Below are 15,180 nucleotides of genomic sequence, written 5' to 3'. Positions count from 1 at the left end.
ATAAATGTATGGAGGCTTCAGACTAAAGACCTCTTTTAAAGGCTCTCTTGCGGCTCGGTGAAGCAGACCCAGATGAACAGATTATTTTAGTGACCTATGGGGAAATCTGGCAGGTCCAGCACCAGCAAAGGCAGGATTAGGTGAATGATCCAAAGTGAAAGGGCAAAGTGAAAGTAGCCAGGGCCTTCTCCTGGGAATTGCTTTCTCAGTTGAAACACCAAGACCTGCTCAGGAAGAGAGGGCCTTTGGTCTTTACTTGTAATCGCCTTGCACTGGGAAGGCTCAGGGTCCGGCGAAGACTGTCGTGTACCTCCTGAAGCACATGGTGTTCACCGACTGACCCTTCTCCCTGCCCCAGGGCCACAGCACTGGACCGCTACGGGCTGCAGAAAGCAGGCTTCACGCATGTGCTGAACGCCGCGCACGGCCGATGGAATGTGAACACTGGGCCAGACTACTACCGCGACATGGCCATCGAGTACCACGGCGTCGAGGCCGACGACGTGCCCTCCTTCGACCTCAGCGTCTTCTTCCACTCGGCTGCCGCCTTCATCGATTCAGCGCTCAGAGACGACCACAGTAAGAGACACTCTCCTCCCGTGGCCTGCCCAGGCCCGCTCCCCTCCCTCCAGGCTGAGGCTCCGCCCCACCCGTCAGGTACCGCCTCCAGGCATAGAACACGCCCCCTAGCCGAGACCCCCCGCCCCCGCCCTGCCAAGGCAGATCCGCACCCCCAACTCAGGGGAAAGACCCTGCCTCCAAACGTAGGCCCCTCCTGCCCGCAGCGTGGAAAGTAGTGCGAAGGGATTCTCAAACCTGGTGCCCTGGGGCTGAGGATTGTCGGCAGGGATTGGTTGAGCTAACTGCCTCGCCACTTACGTTGCTTGTGGGGTTCTGGGCTTGATAGCCACTGTTCGGGAAAGGAAGGCCGGAGGTTTACACGGCCGGGCTATTGGTCTGAGTCTGTGTTCGAAGGAAGGGCCATCCACCCTTAAAAAGGCCTGGGTGGTCTAGAATCCTTAAAGCTGGGAACTGCAGCCAAAACGCTAGTCGCGCTTGGGCCCAAACTGGACTAGAGCCAAAGGCTTCAATTTTTACGGAGCTGGCTTGCTTGAGAATCCATGAACAGACATGAAATACTTCTGCTAATCACGCAAACCCACGCACTGCCCACTAAGACACACACCTTCTAAAAGTTGAGGAGCCTCACTATTTGTATAAACTATACTAGAGGGTCTGGGTGCTGCGCCCGCAGTGTCCCAGTTCCGCAAGGTCAATTATCCGTCTTTTAAGTCAAAGTGCCGATCCTTGCCCTTTAAATGTACTTTTGGCTGCTCTGATGCAGCGGGAGCTACAAGGCTATTTTGGAGAGAAGGGCACCAAGGGTAAGACAATATGCAGTTACTGCTGCTGGGTGCACTTGAGTACATTCCACAGAGGCCAAAGGGACATCACCTCCCTAGTTAGGGCTCTGACTTCAGCCTCATGTGTCACACCCCTGTGGGAGTCATCACATAACTCAGGGGATCCAGTTACTGAAAAGAAGCCTTTCTTGCCACAAGAGGCCGGAATTACAAAGCTCGCTGACCAACTGACCTGCTTCAGAACTTGCAACCTGGGGCTAGGCCTAGGCCAAGACTGCCAGCCCGTGGACCTTGATGCATCAGCTCCGCGGCCAGTCATAGTCACCCACAAAATTTGTCACCATTCTGGACTAGAAGACACTGTACAATGAAAAACAACCTCAGAGCCAGTGCGCTTGGATTCGAGGGAGGGACATATCATTTCTGAGCTGTCCTTTTGTGATTCTAGTTACGGATGTCTTTTGTATTCTGTTCATTCGGAGTTTCCACACAGGATCAAATAAGCCACTGAACTGACTCCTCACCGTGAGATAAAATTCACCTCATTGTATTCCAAGTTAACCGAAAACATATTTGTGGTTGTGTGTTGCGGGGAAGGGTGGACGGGTGACACAGTACAGCAATCCAGTCCTTCAATATCTATTTCACGTGCTCAGATGCCATTTTTATGTCTTAGAACTCCCTCTTAATGGAAGGGGCCTGGCAGGCCTTGGACAAGACAAGGCCAGGTTCAGTTTCTCCTCACAAAACTCCGTAGGAAAGTGATTCCTCCAGCGATGGAGATACGTACCTTGAGCGGCTGGATGAGGAGCAGCGGAGGGATCCGGAAAGCACTTGGCGCGGAACCTGGCGCGCAGGAGGCCGGCGGATGCACTTGGTGGAGAGGAACTGTGCACTATGCCAGCACACGCACCTCATCACCATAAAGTTTCCGGTCCTAAAAGAAAAGAAAGACATTCCGACTTTGAACTTGTATGATATACTCACATAAAAGCTTGTTATAGTATCCCAGCACAACTGTTTGAGAAGCTGCCCTCACTGCCAAATCGGGAAAAGATTTGGGCTCTGTAGCAAGAAAGCATCAGGCTGGTGTTAGACCGGGAGCAAGAAAGCACCCAGCAAGGTCAAGGTCAAGGGGAAAGGGTGCGTAGAGTAGTCAGAGAGTGTACAGGAAACAAAGCATAGGTGAAGTGTGCCCATAAACAAGTTGGCTGGAGTTAGGGAGCAGACATCGCTGGCAGGTTTGGGGGTTGGGCTCCATTCTCAATGACCTTTGAATTTTGCATGTCTAAAGACTTCGGCAAGCCAGGGTCTGAAATGCCAACCCTTCAGAACCACGCGCCCTTGAATGGATGGCGCTATCTGTGAGGCAGTGGGATAGAGGTATGGGGTGAAGACAACCTTGTGTCTCCCTTTGAAGGGGGCAGCTGCTGTTCAACCCCCGCCTGCATTTCTTGGGAGAACCGATGCCAGTGTGGCAGAACTGACTTTCCAGGGAAAACCTTCAATCTGGATTTTACTATCATACCGCTCATATTTCAAGTGCCGGTGGAGGGCAAACAAAAGTGCCATTGTGATCATCCGCTTGTCATCTGTGTCCTGAGTGGTCCGAGGAACAAAAGAGAAGGCTCGTTAGCTTGACTCCAGCTCTGCCGCAGACTCAAGGAGAAGTGGATGGCAGGTGTTGGACCTGTCTGCCACAAGCAGGGGGTAGCCTGACAGTGTCCAGTCATGGGGCACTGCTGTGGCATTTCCGAGCCTGACCTGGTTCCATGTTTCCTATTATACTCCTGATGTAAGAAGTGTTGATGGACAGTCTGGCCCAAAAGCAGGCCTTTCTCTGCAGCATGACTAATATTGGAGTTCAAGCGGAAAGATCAGAGAAGCAAAGCAACCAACCACCAGAGAGCTCTTAGGTCTATGAAATCTTCAAACTGAAAAGAGAGCGAGTTCCTGTCTCATTCTGCCTTACATTCCTCTCTAGAACTGGAATTAAAGGTGTGCACCACCACTGCCTGGCCTCTGTGGCTAACTAGTGTGGCTGCTGGGATTAAAGGTATGTGCACCCACTGCCTGGTCTGTAAGGCTGACCAGTGTGCCTGCTTTGCACTCTGATCATCAGGCAAACTCTATTTGTAGATCATAAACAAAATATCACTATATTTCTCTTTTTTCCCTCTTGCCTTTCTTGCTCTTTGTTGGCAAGTCCCAGCCCAAAATACAATCCTATACCCCACCCTCACTGCCAGTTATGCCCACCCTTCCTGTTATTTTGTTAATTTGATCCTATTGTTTCATTATGCTGGGAACTGAACTCAGGGCACTGCATGTGCTGTGTGATTTTAGTTTTTCTTTTTCTTCCTTTCTTTTCTTTTTTCTCTTTCTCTTCTTCTTCTTCTTCTTCTTCTTCTTCTTCTTCTTCTTCTTCTTCTTCTTCTTCTTCTTCTGTTCTTTTAGATAGGGTTTTTCTGTAGCTTTGTCTTGGAACTAGCTCTTGTAGACCAGACTGACTCAAACTCATAAAGATCCTCCTGCCTCTGCCTCCCAAGAGCTGGGATTAAAGGTGTGCACCACCACCACCTGGTTCATTTTACTTTTTCATGTTTTATTTTGTGTTTTGACATAGGGTCTTATTACATAGCCCAGGTTATCCTGGAATTCAGGATCCTCCTGCTTCATCTGGATACTGGGATTACAGGCTTATGCCACTGTATCCAGTTTGGTTTTGGACATTATCTTTTGTCATGCTATGGAGCTATAGCTGGTCACCAGCCTCTGGGGTCCACTTCTACCCCTACTCTATGTCAACTTGACCTTCTGGAAGAGCTAGGAAACCTCCATCATGGTGGTTAGATGGGAGCAGTAACTTAGTCTGCTGTCCTGCCTGGTAGCTGAGACACCGGGTGGTGTGCCCAGGGTCACAGAACTAATCAGAGGCAGCATCCACTTAACAGGGAAGAGCCCTCCCCTCACCCCAGCCTCATGGAAGACTCTTTTGTCCTTAATATGAGTATCTCTTTGTTGATTGTGTTATTTAAAAGTCAGTGATCATCACGGATGCAGAGGCAAGCAAGTTGGCTAAAAGATTTGACTCACATAAACTCCACCTTCTTCACTGGAGAAGGACAGGCAAAGTGCTGCGAGGGAGCCTAGTGTGGGTGTTCGTGGTGGACGCTGGAGCATCTAACAGAAAGTGAGATCTCCTGGAAACACCAGATACCACCTGCTCCGAGATCAGGCTTCAATAACACAGCTTGCCCGGCACTTACTCTTTGTCTTAAACAGGCCCCAGTCTACTTTTGAAGTCTTCACAAATTCTATCACAGGGGCTGCAAACGTGCTCAGTAGTACACTGCTTAGACTTGGGGTGGATCCCCAGAGTGAAGGGGGTGAGGAAGAAGGCAATCCCAGCACTCAAGATGCAGAGGCAGATGGATTTCTGTGAGTTTGAGGCCAGCGTGATCTATACAGCAAGTTCTGGGCCAGCCAGAGAAACATAGGAGACCCTGTCTCAGGACAAATAAGTAGTTGGAAAATAAAATCCAAGCTGGGAGGACAGCTCAGTTGGAATAATGTGTCAGTATAAGCCTGAGGATCTCAGTTCCCGTGAGATCACATGTGAAGAAACAAACAAGCAAAACCCCAGATGTGGTGATGTTGCCCTCGTAATATCAGTGCTGGGGGTTTGGAGACAGGCTGGGACCCATAGCCAGCCTTGCCTACGGGCCAAGGTCCAAGCCAGTGACAGACCTTGTCACAAAAAGCAAGACGGGCAGTGCCTGAGAAACAACATCTGAGGTCAACCCTTGGACTCCATTTGCATACACGCATGTACGCATGCACGAACGCATGCTACAGACCACGTGGGTATGATTATAGAGATGAAATCATCTTTCTGGCAGGAGTTTTGTTCTCTGGTGTGTCTATGCTGTAGCCAGGCCAGATTGTCCCCAAGCATTATAAGGTCTCCTTCCTTTCTGCTGGACTCACACCTTGTCTGCCTTCTCTGAAAGCCTCTACATCCTCCATCTCTTGGATGGATTCGGAAGTCTTTCTCCCTGTATTCCAAGCCAGTGAGTGGGAAACAGGCAAGGGCAGTCCCTAAAACCAAGGAAGGTGGTGCTGATGAGGGTGCACAGGCATGAACAGCAGGCAGAGTTTGTGGATCACCGACTTGGCAGGTATGCCTTTCTAGACATTTCATCATCATCATCATTGTCGTCATCATCATCGTCGTCATGATCATCATCATCATCGTTGTCATCATCATCGTCGTCTTCATCATCGTCATCATCATCATTGTCGTCATCATCATTGTCATCATCATCATAGTCATCATCATTGTCGTCATCATCATCGTCGTCGTCATCATCGTCGTCTTCATCATCATCGTCATCATCATCGTCGTCGTCATCATCATTGTCATCATCATCGTCTTCATCATCATCGTCATCATCATCGTCGTCGTCATCATCATCGTCATCATCATCATCGTCATCATCATAGTCATCATCGTCATCATCATCATCGTCATCATCATCATCGTCATCATCATCATCGTCATCATCATCATCATCATTGTCATCATCGTCATCATGTATCTGTGATATGTGCACAGGGGTGCACACCTGTTGAAGTTGGAGGACAACTTGCAGGAGTTGGTTCTCCTTTTAACAAGCGGGTTTTAGTGACAGTTCTTAGGTTATCATCTTGCCCAGTAAGCACTTTACCCAGGGAACCATTTCACTGCACTGGCTGCTGATTTGGGTGACAGAAGCTCACTTTTCAGACATCACTGAAAGCAAGCAATTGGATGTGGCAGAGATGTTTTTTCTCTGAGAAAAGAGTTTACTGTGTAAACCAAGCTGGCCTCAAATCTCAAATTCATGATAATCTTGATACCTCCGTTTTACAGGTATGAGCTACCATGCCCAGCTAGATGCATTAGAAATTCTGAATTTAGAATTTCTCCTTATAATGATAGCATTTTCTCTGCTAGTAAATATTTCATCAAAGCCAGCATTTTTCAGGCATAAATTACAACCTATTAGTAGGTCATAAAATCAATATGGTAGGTGTGCCCAATATTTAGTTTTTTCTTTCTTTCCTTTTTTTTTGATCAAATAGAGAAAGAATAGACGATAATAGAAAGAATAGCACAAATTGCATGTACATATTATTTATAAAAATACATATTTTTATATGTATTTATATATACATATTATTTATAAATGTACATATTATTTATAAAACCTTTATCTGGTGCACATATGCTGGCAGCATGCAGAGCAGTGCCCAAGCTCTGGGGTCACACTGCCACTTCTCCGCACATCCTTCAGTGGCCTCACGTGTAGAATGGCAATGATAACTTCATTGAAGCCACTAGGTAGTTGTGGTAATTGATTATAATAAAATATGTCAAGTGTTTAGCCACTAGGCCTATTGGTGCACACATTGGTGTACTAGGCATATTGGTGAGACTCTAGGTCAAGGAGGCTGAGGTAGGAAGATCGAGAGTCCAAGGCCAGGCCCTAGTGATGTAGCAGGACTCCATCTCAAAAACACATAAACAAACAAATAAACAAACAACCTAGAAAGAACCCAGAATACCCAGGACAAGTGAGGTCACCTATGAGCCATCTTTGAATTGAACTAGAAAGCATTGGTACTAACAGCACTTCCTACCTCAGGACCATGCTAGGGCTGGCAGCACGGTCATAAAGCCTCCTGATTTCTTGAAGTTCAGGCAGGTACTGGGAACAGGCCTCCTTCACTGCTGCAGTTTTCCGCCAGCATTGGGTTTCAATGGTTGACTTGACAGAGCCCCAGAGCCAAGAAGGAACAGCACCATGAAGTTCTGGGGACAGGAAAGTGGTGAGGCCCAGGGGCACCTGAGACCAGCAGAAACTTCAGGCTCCTCAAAAGCTACGGGCTACAGCTGTCATCTATTACAAGTCTTTAGTTAGGACAGGAGAGCAAGAAGCACTTTAGCTATGGGCAGAGCTGACCAGTGGCCAGGTAGCCTGTACCTGGAACTTTCCATTGGGTAGATGGTGTTATGGTCCCTAAGTGGTGGCAGGCAGCGGGCTGCAGGGTTCCAAGAGCAGCCAATCTCAGGTAGGGAGCTGAGTGGTGGGTGAGAGACCTTGACAGGGCAGCCAGTCCCACGAGGAGAGACAGACAGATGACCACACTGTAGGTCTTCAAAGGCGGCAGGTCCTGGGCAGGGAGCCACATGGCAGGTGAGACAGAGACATGGATAGGCGTGCCATGCAGAGAGGTTGGATATTTATTTAGTGGGTTATGGAGGGGGAAAGGGAAAAGGGGAGAAGAGCAGAGAGAGAGAGGCAGAGAGAGAGAGAAAGAGAGAGAGAGAGAGAGAGAGAGAGAGCAGGGTGGGTGGGTGGGGGTGGGCGTGACTTGTTTCTTTAAGGGACAGAGCAGACCATTACAGATGGAACACTCCATCTACCACAGATGTTCATCGGCTTGGATGTTCATTGCTGGATGAGAATGAGAATGTGGACCAGTGCCCCCTAGAGGGCACAGCAACAAAGGGGGCTGTTTCCCACCCTTCTTGTTGGCTGGAGGAGAAAGGCATTGATTGTGATGAACTGGAGGGCACTTCTGTGCCAGCCCCGCTGTGGTCCTTGCAACCAGCTGGTCACGGGGCACAGGTCTTCCCAACCCACGGGGAGTGAGACAGGAAAACTGGGGTGCCTTCCATGCAGGGATTCTTTTATTTCTTATGCTGTCTTATTCTGGCCTTTGACGCTGTCCTGGGCTTCGTCCCGTGAGGACAGCAGGGATTGTGGGGTGAGGGGTGTAAAAAGGAGAGAGAGCCATGCCTGTGCAGAAACTGGCCACAAGAACTTTCCGTTTCTCTCCAGGCATCAGGCTGTGAGGTGGGAAGACTGACAGCTCCAGACACCCCAACCTGTTGAACCTCAGTAGAGAATCCCACAGCTACAGAGGGAGAAGAGAGGCCAAACCTCAGAGCACAGTGGCACACAGTGAGGGTCTCCCAAACACACTTTGCATTAAGCTGCTCCTGTGGGTAACATCTGACAAGACATTTCACTTCCTAGACCTGTTCTCCATCAGTCTGCAAAGCATGGACCATGATAATGAGTTTTAAGACAAAGCTGAAATGAGTCCTGGCCAATGAGAATACTGGGTGGGCTCTAGAGCGCCACCAAGTGGAGACCTGTAGGACCTGGCCACTTGTGCATCATGGCTGTGGATGTGGGCGGTATTGGCCTGAACAGCATCGAGATCTCTGGTTCTCACAGTTTAAGGTTTCAGAACATTTTACCCTCTTAAAAATCAGTGGAGACTTCAAAGGCTTTCTATGTATAGGTAATATCTATCAAAGCTTTCTCCACTGAAAATAAGAACTGAAAAATTTCAAATATTCATTAAAAAAATAAAAAAATACATGGATTGGCGAATCTCTGGCACCCTGTAAATTGAACATCATAGCTTGTAATCCCAGCACTGAAGGGGAAGAAGCAGGAGGATCAGAAATTCAACACCATTCTCAGCTATGTAGGGAGTTCAAGGCCAGCCTGGGGTACATAAAACCCTGTCCTACAAACAAAAACAAACCCACTGGCCAGTCTTGCACTTTGACTCATGCAAAAAGTCATGCAAGAGAAGAGAGTTTACTGTGTAAACCAAGCTGGCCTCAAATCTCAAATTCATGATAATCTTGATACCCCCCAGTTTTACAGGTATGAGCTACCATGCCCAGCTAGATGCATTAGAAATTCTGAATTTAGAATTTCTCCTTATAATGATAGCATTTTCTCTTCTAGTAAATATTTCATCAAAGCCAGCGTTTTTCAGGCATAAATTACAACCTATTAGTAGGTCATAAAATCAATATGGTAGATGTGCCCAGTATTTAGTTTTTTCTTTCTTTCCTTTCTTTTTGATCGAATAGAGAAAGAATAGACGATAATAGAAAGAATCGCACAAATAGTCATGCATGACTCATTTGCCACAATTCTGTATTCACAAGTCACAAGTTCTATACTTGGCATTTGAAAGTTTGCCAAATGTTGTGGGCCTTTCCATGCCTGCCGCCTTCACCGCACACTGCTGGTCGCGCCACGCGTTTCTTCCTCTCACCAGTCACATCCCTTTAGTGCTCTTGTTTATTTGCCCGCTTGGTTTGTTATTGAGAAGGGGTCACTATGTAGCCCTGGTGGGCCTTTTACTTGCAGTAATCCTCTTGCCTCTGCCTCCTGAGTGCTGCAATTGGAGGTATGTGACACCCATCCGAATGGAAGACTCTTGAAGGATTAGGAAACTCAGCATCCTGGTATAGATGGAGTTTTAGAATTCTAACCCTGCCTGAAAGCTTGCATTTTTATCCCTGACAACACACAACGTCATATTTTCTTTGAAATGACAGACTGCCCTTGTTTACTTTATTTATTTATTATTTTTAAATTTCCAGATAGGTAGCCTTAGGTGACCTGGATAACTTTGTAGATAAACCAAGCAGCCCTCAAATTCACAATAGTTTTTCTGCCTCTGCCTCTGAGTGCTGGGCCACCACAGGCATGTGCCCCACAACTGGGCCTTGCTCATTCACTTCTGAGACGAGTGCTACCAAATACTTAAGTTTGGATGCCCACCGGACATACTGCTTTTCCTTCAAAGACAAGTGTGTTGCATGAGACAGCAGCTGGCGCCACTCTCCTCTAAATCCTTCAGCAAGCAATATTCGTTGTATGCATCCAGCATGCTTTGTGTATATGTCTCGTAGAACATTAAGAAGTGTACCCCAGGGCTGAAATTTGATAAAACTTCATTTTTACTGTTGCATTGAGAATATTTTCGAGGGAATTGAATGCCCCCTCCCCAGTGTGTGGTGGTGGACTTAGCAGTGATTACTGGCATACTGAGGCCTGTGACATCATTCATGAATGTCATGTTTTCATGTGTGTTAACAGTCAAAAGAGTCAATGTATAAAGGTACTATTAGCAGGGTATGATGATTTGTGCCTATAATCTCAGAACCCTGGAGGTGGAGGCAGGAGGATTAGGTGGCTAAAAATATCATGAGGTACATGGTAGATTCAGGGCCAGCCTGGGATACATATGGCCCGTCTAAAACCACAGCAAACCACACCACAAAAACCCCTTCAGAACTAGCGTGGAGACAGGGTTTCTTGGCTTTACTTGGTGGGATGTTCATCCTGTGCCCCCGGTACAAGACACAGTAAAACTACTCTCACTGTTTAGTTGGTTGGTGGTGGCACACGCCTTTAATCCCAGCACTTTGGAGGCAGATGGCAGGCAGATCTGTGAGTTCAAGACTAGCCTGGTCTGCAGCCAAATTCCAGGACAACACAGAGAAACCCTGTCTCAAAAAAACCAAAACAAACCAAACAAAGAAATCTAAACTGTAATCTGTTGGCCTGGTCTGTCACCTGGGTACCCTGTCCCCTTAAGAGGCAAGCCCCCCCCTACTCCCAACCTCCCCTCCCCACCCCTCCTCTGTCTGTCCTTCTCTCTCCTCCCCTCTTTCTCCCCTTCCCCTTACCTTTCCCCTCCATAGCCCACTAAATAAGCTCTATATCCAAACTTTCTGTCTCCAGCAGAGGTATCAGGCCACCCGCCAGGGAACCCACAAGGCTTCGAGGCCTCCGTGACCACTTGTGGGTCCAGTCCCCTACCAGCTCTTTATACATGACAACACAAGCACTACTTTACTTTCACCGTTTCAGAGCCCGATGGGCCATGTGACTTTATCCTGACCAGTTTTACTCACTACTGATCTGATTCTGCCCCTCCACTTGACAGTTAAGGAGACTGAGGCTTAGGAGGCTAAGCAGGTCTGTCATTTGTCACCCCGCTGTCAGTCAGTAGCAGAAGGGAGTCAGCAGGCTCCCATGGGTCCTGAGTCCAGACCTCACAAGGCCTTTGGGGGCTGTGGGAGCTCTGGCACATTCATAGGCACAGCCAACAGTGTCAGACAGATGTAAAGGCTTGCACATCTTTGTCCTGAACCGCCAGTCCAGACAGGATGGTCAATCCAGGGTAATCCTGGGCTCTCCTGGCGGAGTGCATTCTATTTAAATTGCTTAATCCTGGCACTTGGGGGACTGACTGACGCAGGACAATATTGAGTTTGAAACCATTCTGGGTTACACAGGGAAGCCATGTCCGAAAATATAAAGAATTAAAATATTTGGAAATGTTTACTTGCAAGGGTAAGGGGGTCTAGCTCAGTGGAATAATGGGCCCTGTGCACATGCAAGGCCCTGCATATGATCTCCCACATTAGTAAAGAAAGAAGGCATATGCTCTGAAAATCACTGTCCTGGGACATAGCTGGAAGGTGTGTAGCATGTGTAAGGTCTTGGGTTTTATTCCCAGCATGGTTGGAGGAGGGAGGCTTAAGAAAAAAGAGAACTATTCATATACTGATATACAGAGCTCTCCAATGTAAACTGTTAAATGAAATAAGCAAGACAGAGAAAAGGTCTTTGAAAGGCTGGGAGTGGAGCTCCGTGGTTGTCCGGCAGGCTGAAGGTCCTGGTTTCCATTCACAGTAGAAGGGGAGAGAAGGGAGGTGAAGGCCGGGGGTGGGGGGTGGGGGTGAGGGGTGGGGGTGGGAATCTACAGTTTGTGGGTGTGGGAGTCAAGAACAAAGAGTGTGCAGGGAAATCAGCTTTGCTGGACAGATTCTTCTCTGGAAGAAGGGGGCATAGGTAGGGGCACCAGTTGCTCTGGAGAGTCAAGGAACCCTGTGGGAGAGGATTTCTCAGTCAGTCTCCTGGGGTAGGCTTTGACCTTTGAACCCTGCTAAACACGATTAAATAAACAAACAAAAGAAAAAACTTCCATGTTTGGTGCCTTCTCTTTCGGAGCAATGGGTGTAACTTTCACCAATCCTATCACACACCAGTGAGCAAACAGGTCTGTTGGACACAAACCACCTTCCCAACACCCCTACAAAAGAAAGAGACAAGTGACTGTGTCCCCATTTTGCAGATGGGGAGCTGTGGCCCAATCCAAACTATGGACAACAGAGAGAATGAATGTGGGTTAAGAAGCCTCATCCCGTTCAGTATTGGTTTTCCTGTCCCCCTCCATCTGCAGATAAGATCCTGGTTCACTGTGCCATGGGCCGAAGCCGGTCAGCAACCCTGGTCCTGGCCTACCTGATGATCCACAAGAACATGACCTTGGTGGATGCCATCCAACAAGTGGCTAAGAACCGCTGTGTTCTGCCCAACCGGGGCTTCCTGAAGCAGCTCCGGGAGCTGGACAAGCAGCTGGTGAAGCAGCGGCGACAGGCCGGGCCAGGGGACAGTGAGCTGGGGCGGTAGGGGGGCCCTCCAAGGGAGGAGCAGAGACCCTGGCACCCAGAGCAGAAGGCTGATGGATGTCTTCATGGAAGCTTTGCTGGTCGCGGAGATGGGACAGTGAGACTAAAGGCTGGACACAGGGAAGACGAGCAGCTGTCACCTCCAAGTTCAGTTCTCCTCCTCAGGAAAGGCCAGGACGACTGCAGGGGGAACTGGCTTCGGATGAGGACCACTCTGTGGTCTCCTATCCTTTAAGTTCGATGTGGAGAGGGAATTTTTTTGTTTTGTTTTTAATGTGTGAGCACTGTGTTGTGATTAAACATTTGACTCTAAAAGAAAAAAATCACATTCTTATAAAAATATAACTTAAAATAGAACTTGATTTTTTTAACCACAGAAAATTGCCTGGCAAGCCATGTTACAAGACAGGCTTCATCACTTAGGAGGAAGCCTCGGAGCAACCATGTTTCTTTATCCATGGTGGCCTGTGTGCGTGTGTGTGCGTGCATGTGCGTGTCTGTGCGTGTGTGTGTGTGTGTATAGGGTGGCATGGAGTCCCTTCCTTACATCACAGTCAGAGCTGTCACCACACACAGCTGTGATAAATCTGGACAAGGATAGTGTAACTTCACAATTTGGGAGAAAAAGAGAGGCAGGAGACACTTAACTTTAGGGGACCAGAATGCCTCTTTCCCTTTCGCGCCAGTAAGAACAGAATGGTGGTTCCTTTTACTCACACCCTGAAGTACCAGCAGGGCAGGGCAGCTGGGTGAGCTCAGGTGTGAGCTGCCCTCTCTTGAGAGTTAAGTAAGCACCATGATGGTCATTGTCCACTCAAGAAAAGAGCAGCACAACACAGAGTGGTGGCTTCCAGAACCAGGAACCCTGAGAAGATCGAGCCTAGAGAGAGGCTCCCGAGAGGTGAGAGCAGCAGAGGAGTACCACCGATGATGGCATCCTAGAGAGGTGAGAGCAGCGGAGGAGTACCACCGATGATGGCATCCTAGAGAGGTGAGAGCAGCGGAGGAGTACCACCGATGATGGCATCCTAGAGAGGTGAGAGCAGCGGAGGAGTACCACCGATGATGGCATCCTAGAGAGGTGAGAGCAGCGGAGGAGTACCACCGATGATGGCATCCTAGAGAGGTGAGAGCAGCGGAGGAGTACCACCGATGATGGCATCCTAGAGAGGTGAGAGCAGCAGCGGAGGAGTACCACCGATGATGGCATCCTAGAGAGAGCCAAGAGGGCCTAAGGCCTGCTGGTGATGCCGAGAAGGGGCCCATGTTTCCAGTGTTAAATAGTGTCCAAGAGAATGTTCTTGCAGGAGGAGTGATGGAGCCCAGGGAAGCTGAGTAAAATTGTCACGGTGACATCTGGGGGGAGCTCTTTTGATTTCCTATCACTGGTATTAGGGACCCTGTGGTGAGGCTGGTCTCCTGGGACCCTCCTCTGACATATGCATGCAGATCACCTCAAGACTCCCTTACAGTTACAATATTGGTCTTAAAATAAATTTAAAAACCAAAACATTGCCGCAAAGTTCAAAGCAAACACACACAAGACTGAAATGGAGACAATGCTCAGCTGAGGTACTGGGCTGGATGAATTCATGGTTTTGAGGGAAAGAACTCTGGAGAGGCACAACTACCGTGGATGACTCACTTGATGACTTTGGTGTCCTGGGAACCACAGGATTTTGGGAGAGGGACCTGGGGTCAGAGAAGTCCCTACTTGGGCTTTACATCAGAGCATCCTGATGGCCCCTTCTGAACTCAGTTTTCTATTAGTCTTATCCATTTGCAGCATCCAGACAAGCCAGTATTTCCATTTCCACCAAGTGCTTGCATTAGTGAACTCACATGTAGGCGAGGTAGCACATAAACAGCCCCACCGTGGAGGCTTCCCTGAGCCGCTGACACAGTGCCTCCTTCCACACCCCACCTCTCTGTGCAGTGGAGTTCTGCCGAAGCAGAGAACCTAACCTAATGTCGCCTGCCTCTTCTCTTCCTGGTGACTCCTGGGACTTAGAGGTAAGAGAAAGGAATGTTACAGAAATGTTAGCTACAATGTTTAAAGACTTCATAAGCAATGTTTTCACTTGGTTAAAAAGCATGCTTGAGACTTAGCACATTTCCAAACCTGGGTTTAGAGGCCAAAAGCAAGTTTAAAAATGCAGATGGTACTAAAATGCCATGTGGGACATGGGAGATGAGGAAACAGTGGAGAAGCCCACTCTAGACACGTGGCGCTGGGAAAGAATTCGGTTCCAATCGTGCAGTGAAACAGAAAGTAACCAGGCAAGGCTGCTTCTTACCATAAAAAGCGGGTCTCAACCCAACTGGGGTTGGGAAGCTGCACAGATAGCCAAGATGGACTCACTCATCTTTCATCCTTAATGCCAGGGGGAGCTTGGCTTCTCCGCTGGCTGAGGTTCGACCTCGCAGTCTACCCTGGTCTGGCTAACCTGGAAAGCGGCGAGGAGGAGG

General features: G+C 48.4%; 1 protein-coding gene across 1 annotated transcript in view; it reads left to right on the top strand.

Moving 5' to 3' along the window:
* The window catches only part of Dusp29 (dual specificity phosphatase 29), a 61,406-nt gene that overhangs the window by 26,882 nt on the left and 19,344 nt on the right, over positions 1 to 15,180 (top strand). Inside the window, exons 2-5 of the mRNA XM_087911941.1 lie at positions 359 to 579; positions 12,483 to 12,708; positions 13,536 to 13,612; positions 13,888 to 14,724. Of these exons, the coding sequence (XP_087768067.1) occupies positions 359 to 579; positions 12,483 to 12,708; positions 13,536 to 13,612; positions 13,888 to 13,946 (583 nt within the window). The 3' untranslated portion in view covers positions 13,947 to 14,724. The remainder of the gene's footprint in view (positions 1 to 358; positions 580 to 12,482; positions 12,709 to 13,535; positions 13,613 to 13,887; positions 14,725 to 15,180) is intronic.

This window comes from Myodes glareolus, chromosome 12, assembly GCF_982192425.1.
Source record: "Myodes glareolus chromosome 12, mMyoGla1.1, whole genome shotgun sequence".
Lineage (NCBI taxonomy): Eukaryota > Metazoa > Chordata > Mammalia > Rodentia > Cricetidae > Myodes > Myodes glareolus.
This window is presented reverse-complemented; position numbering and strand designations above follow the sequence as displayed.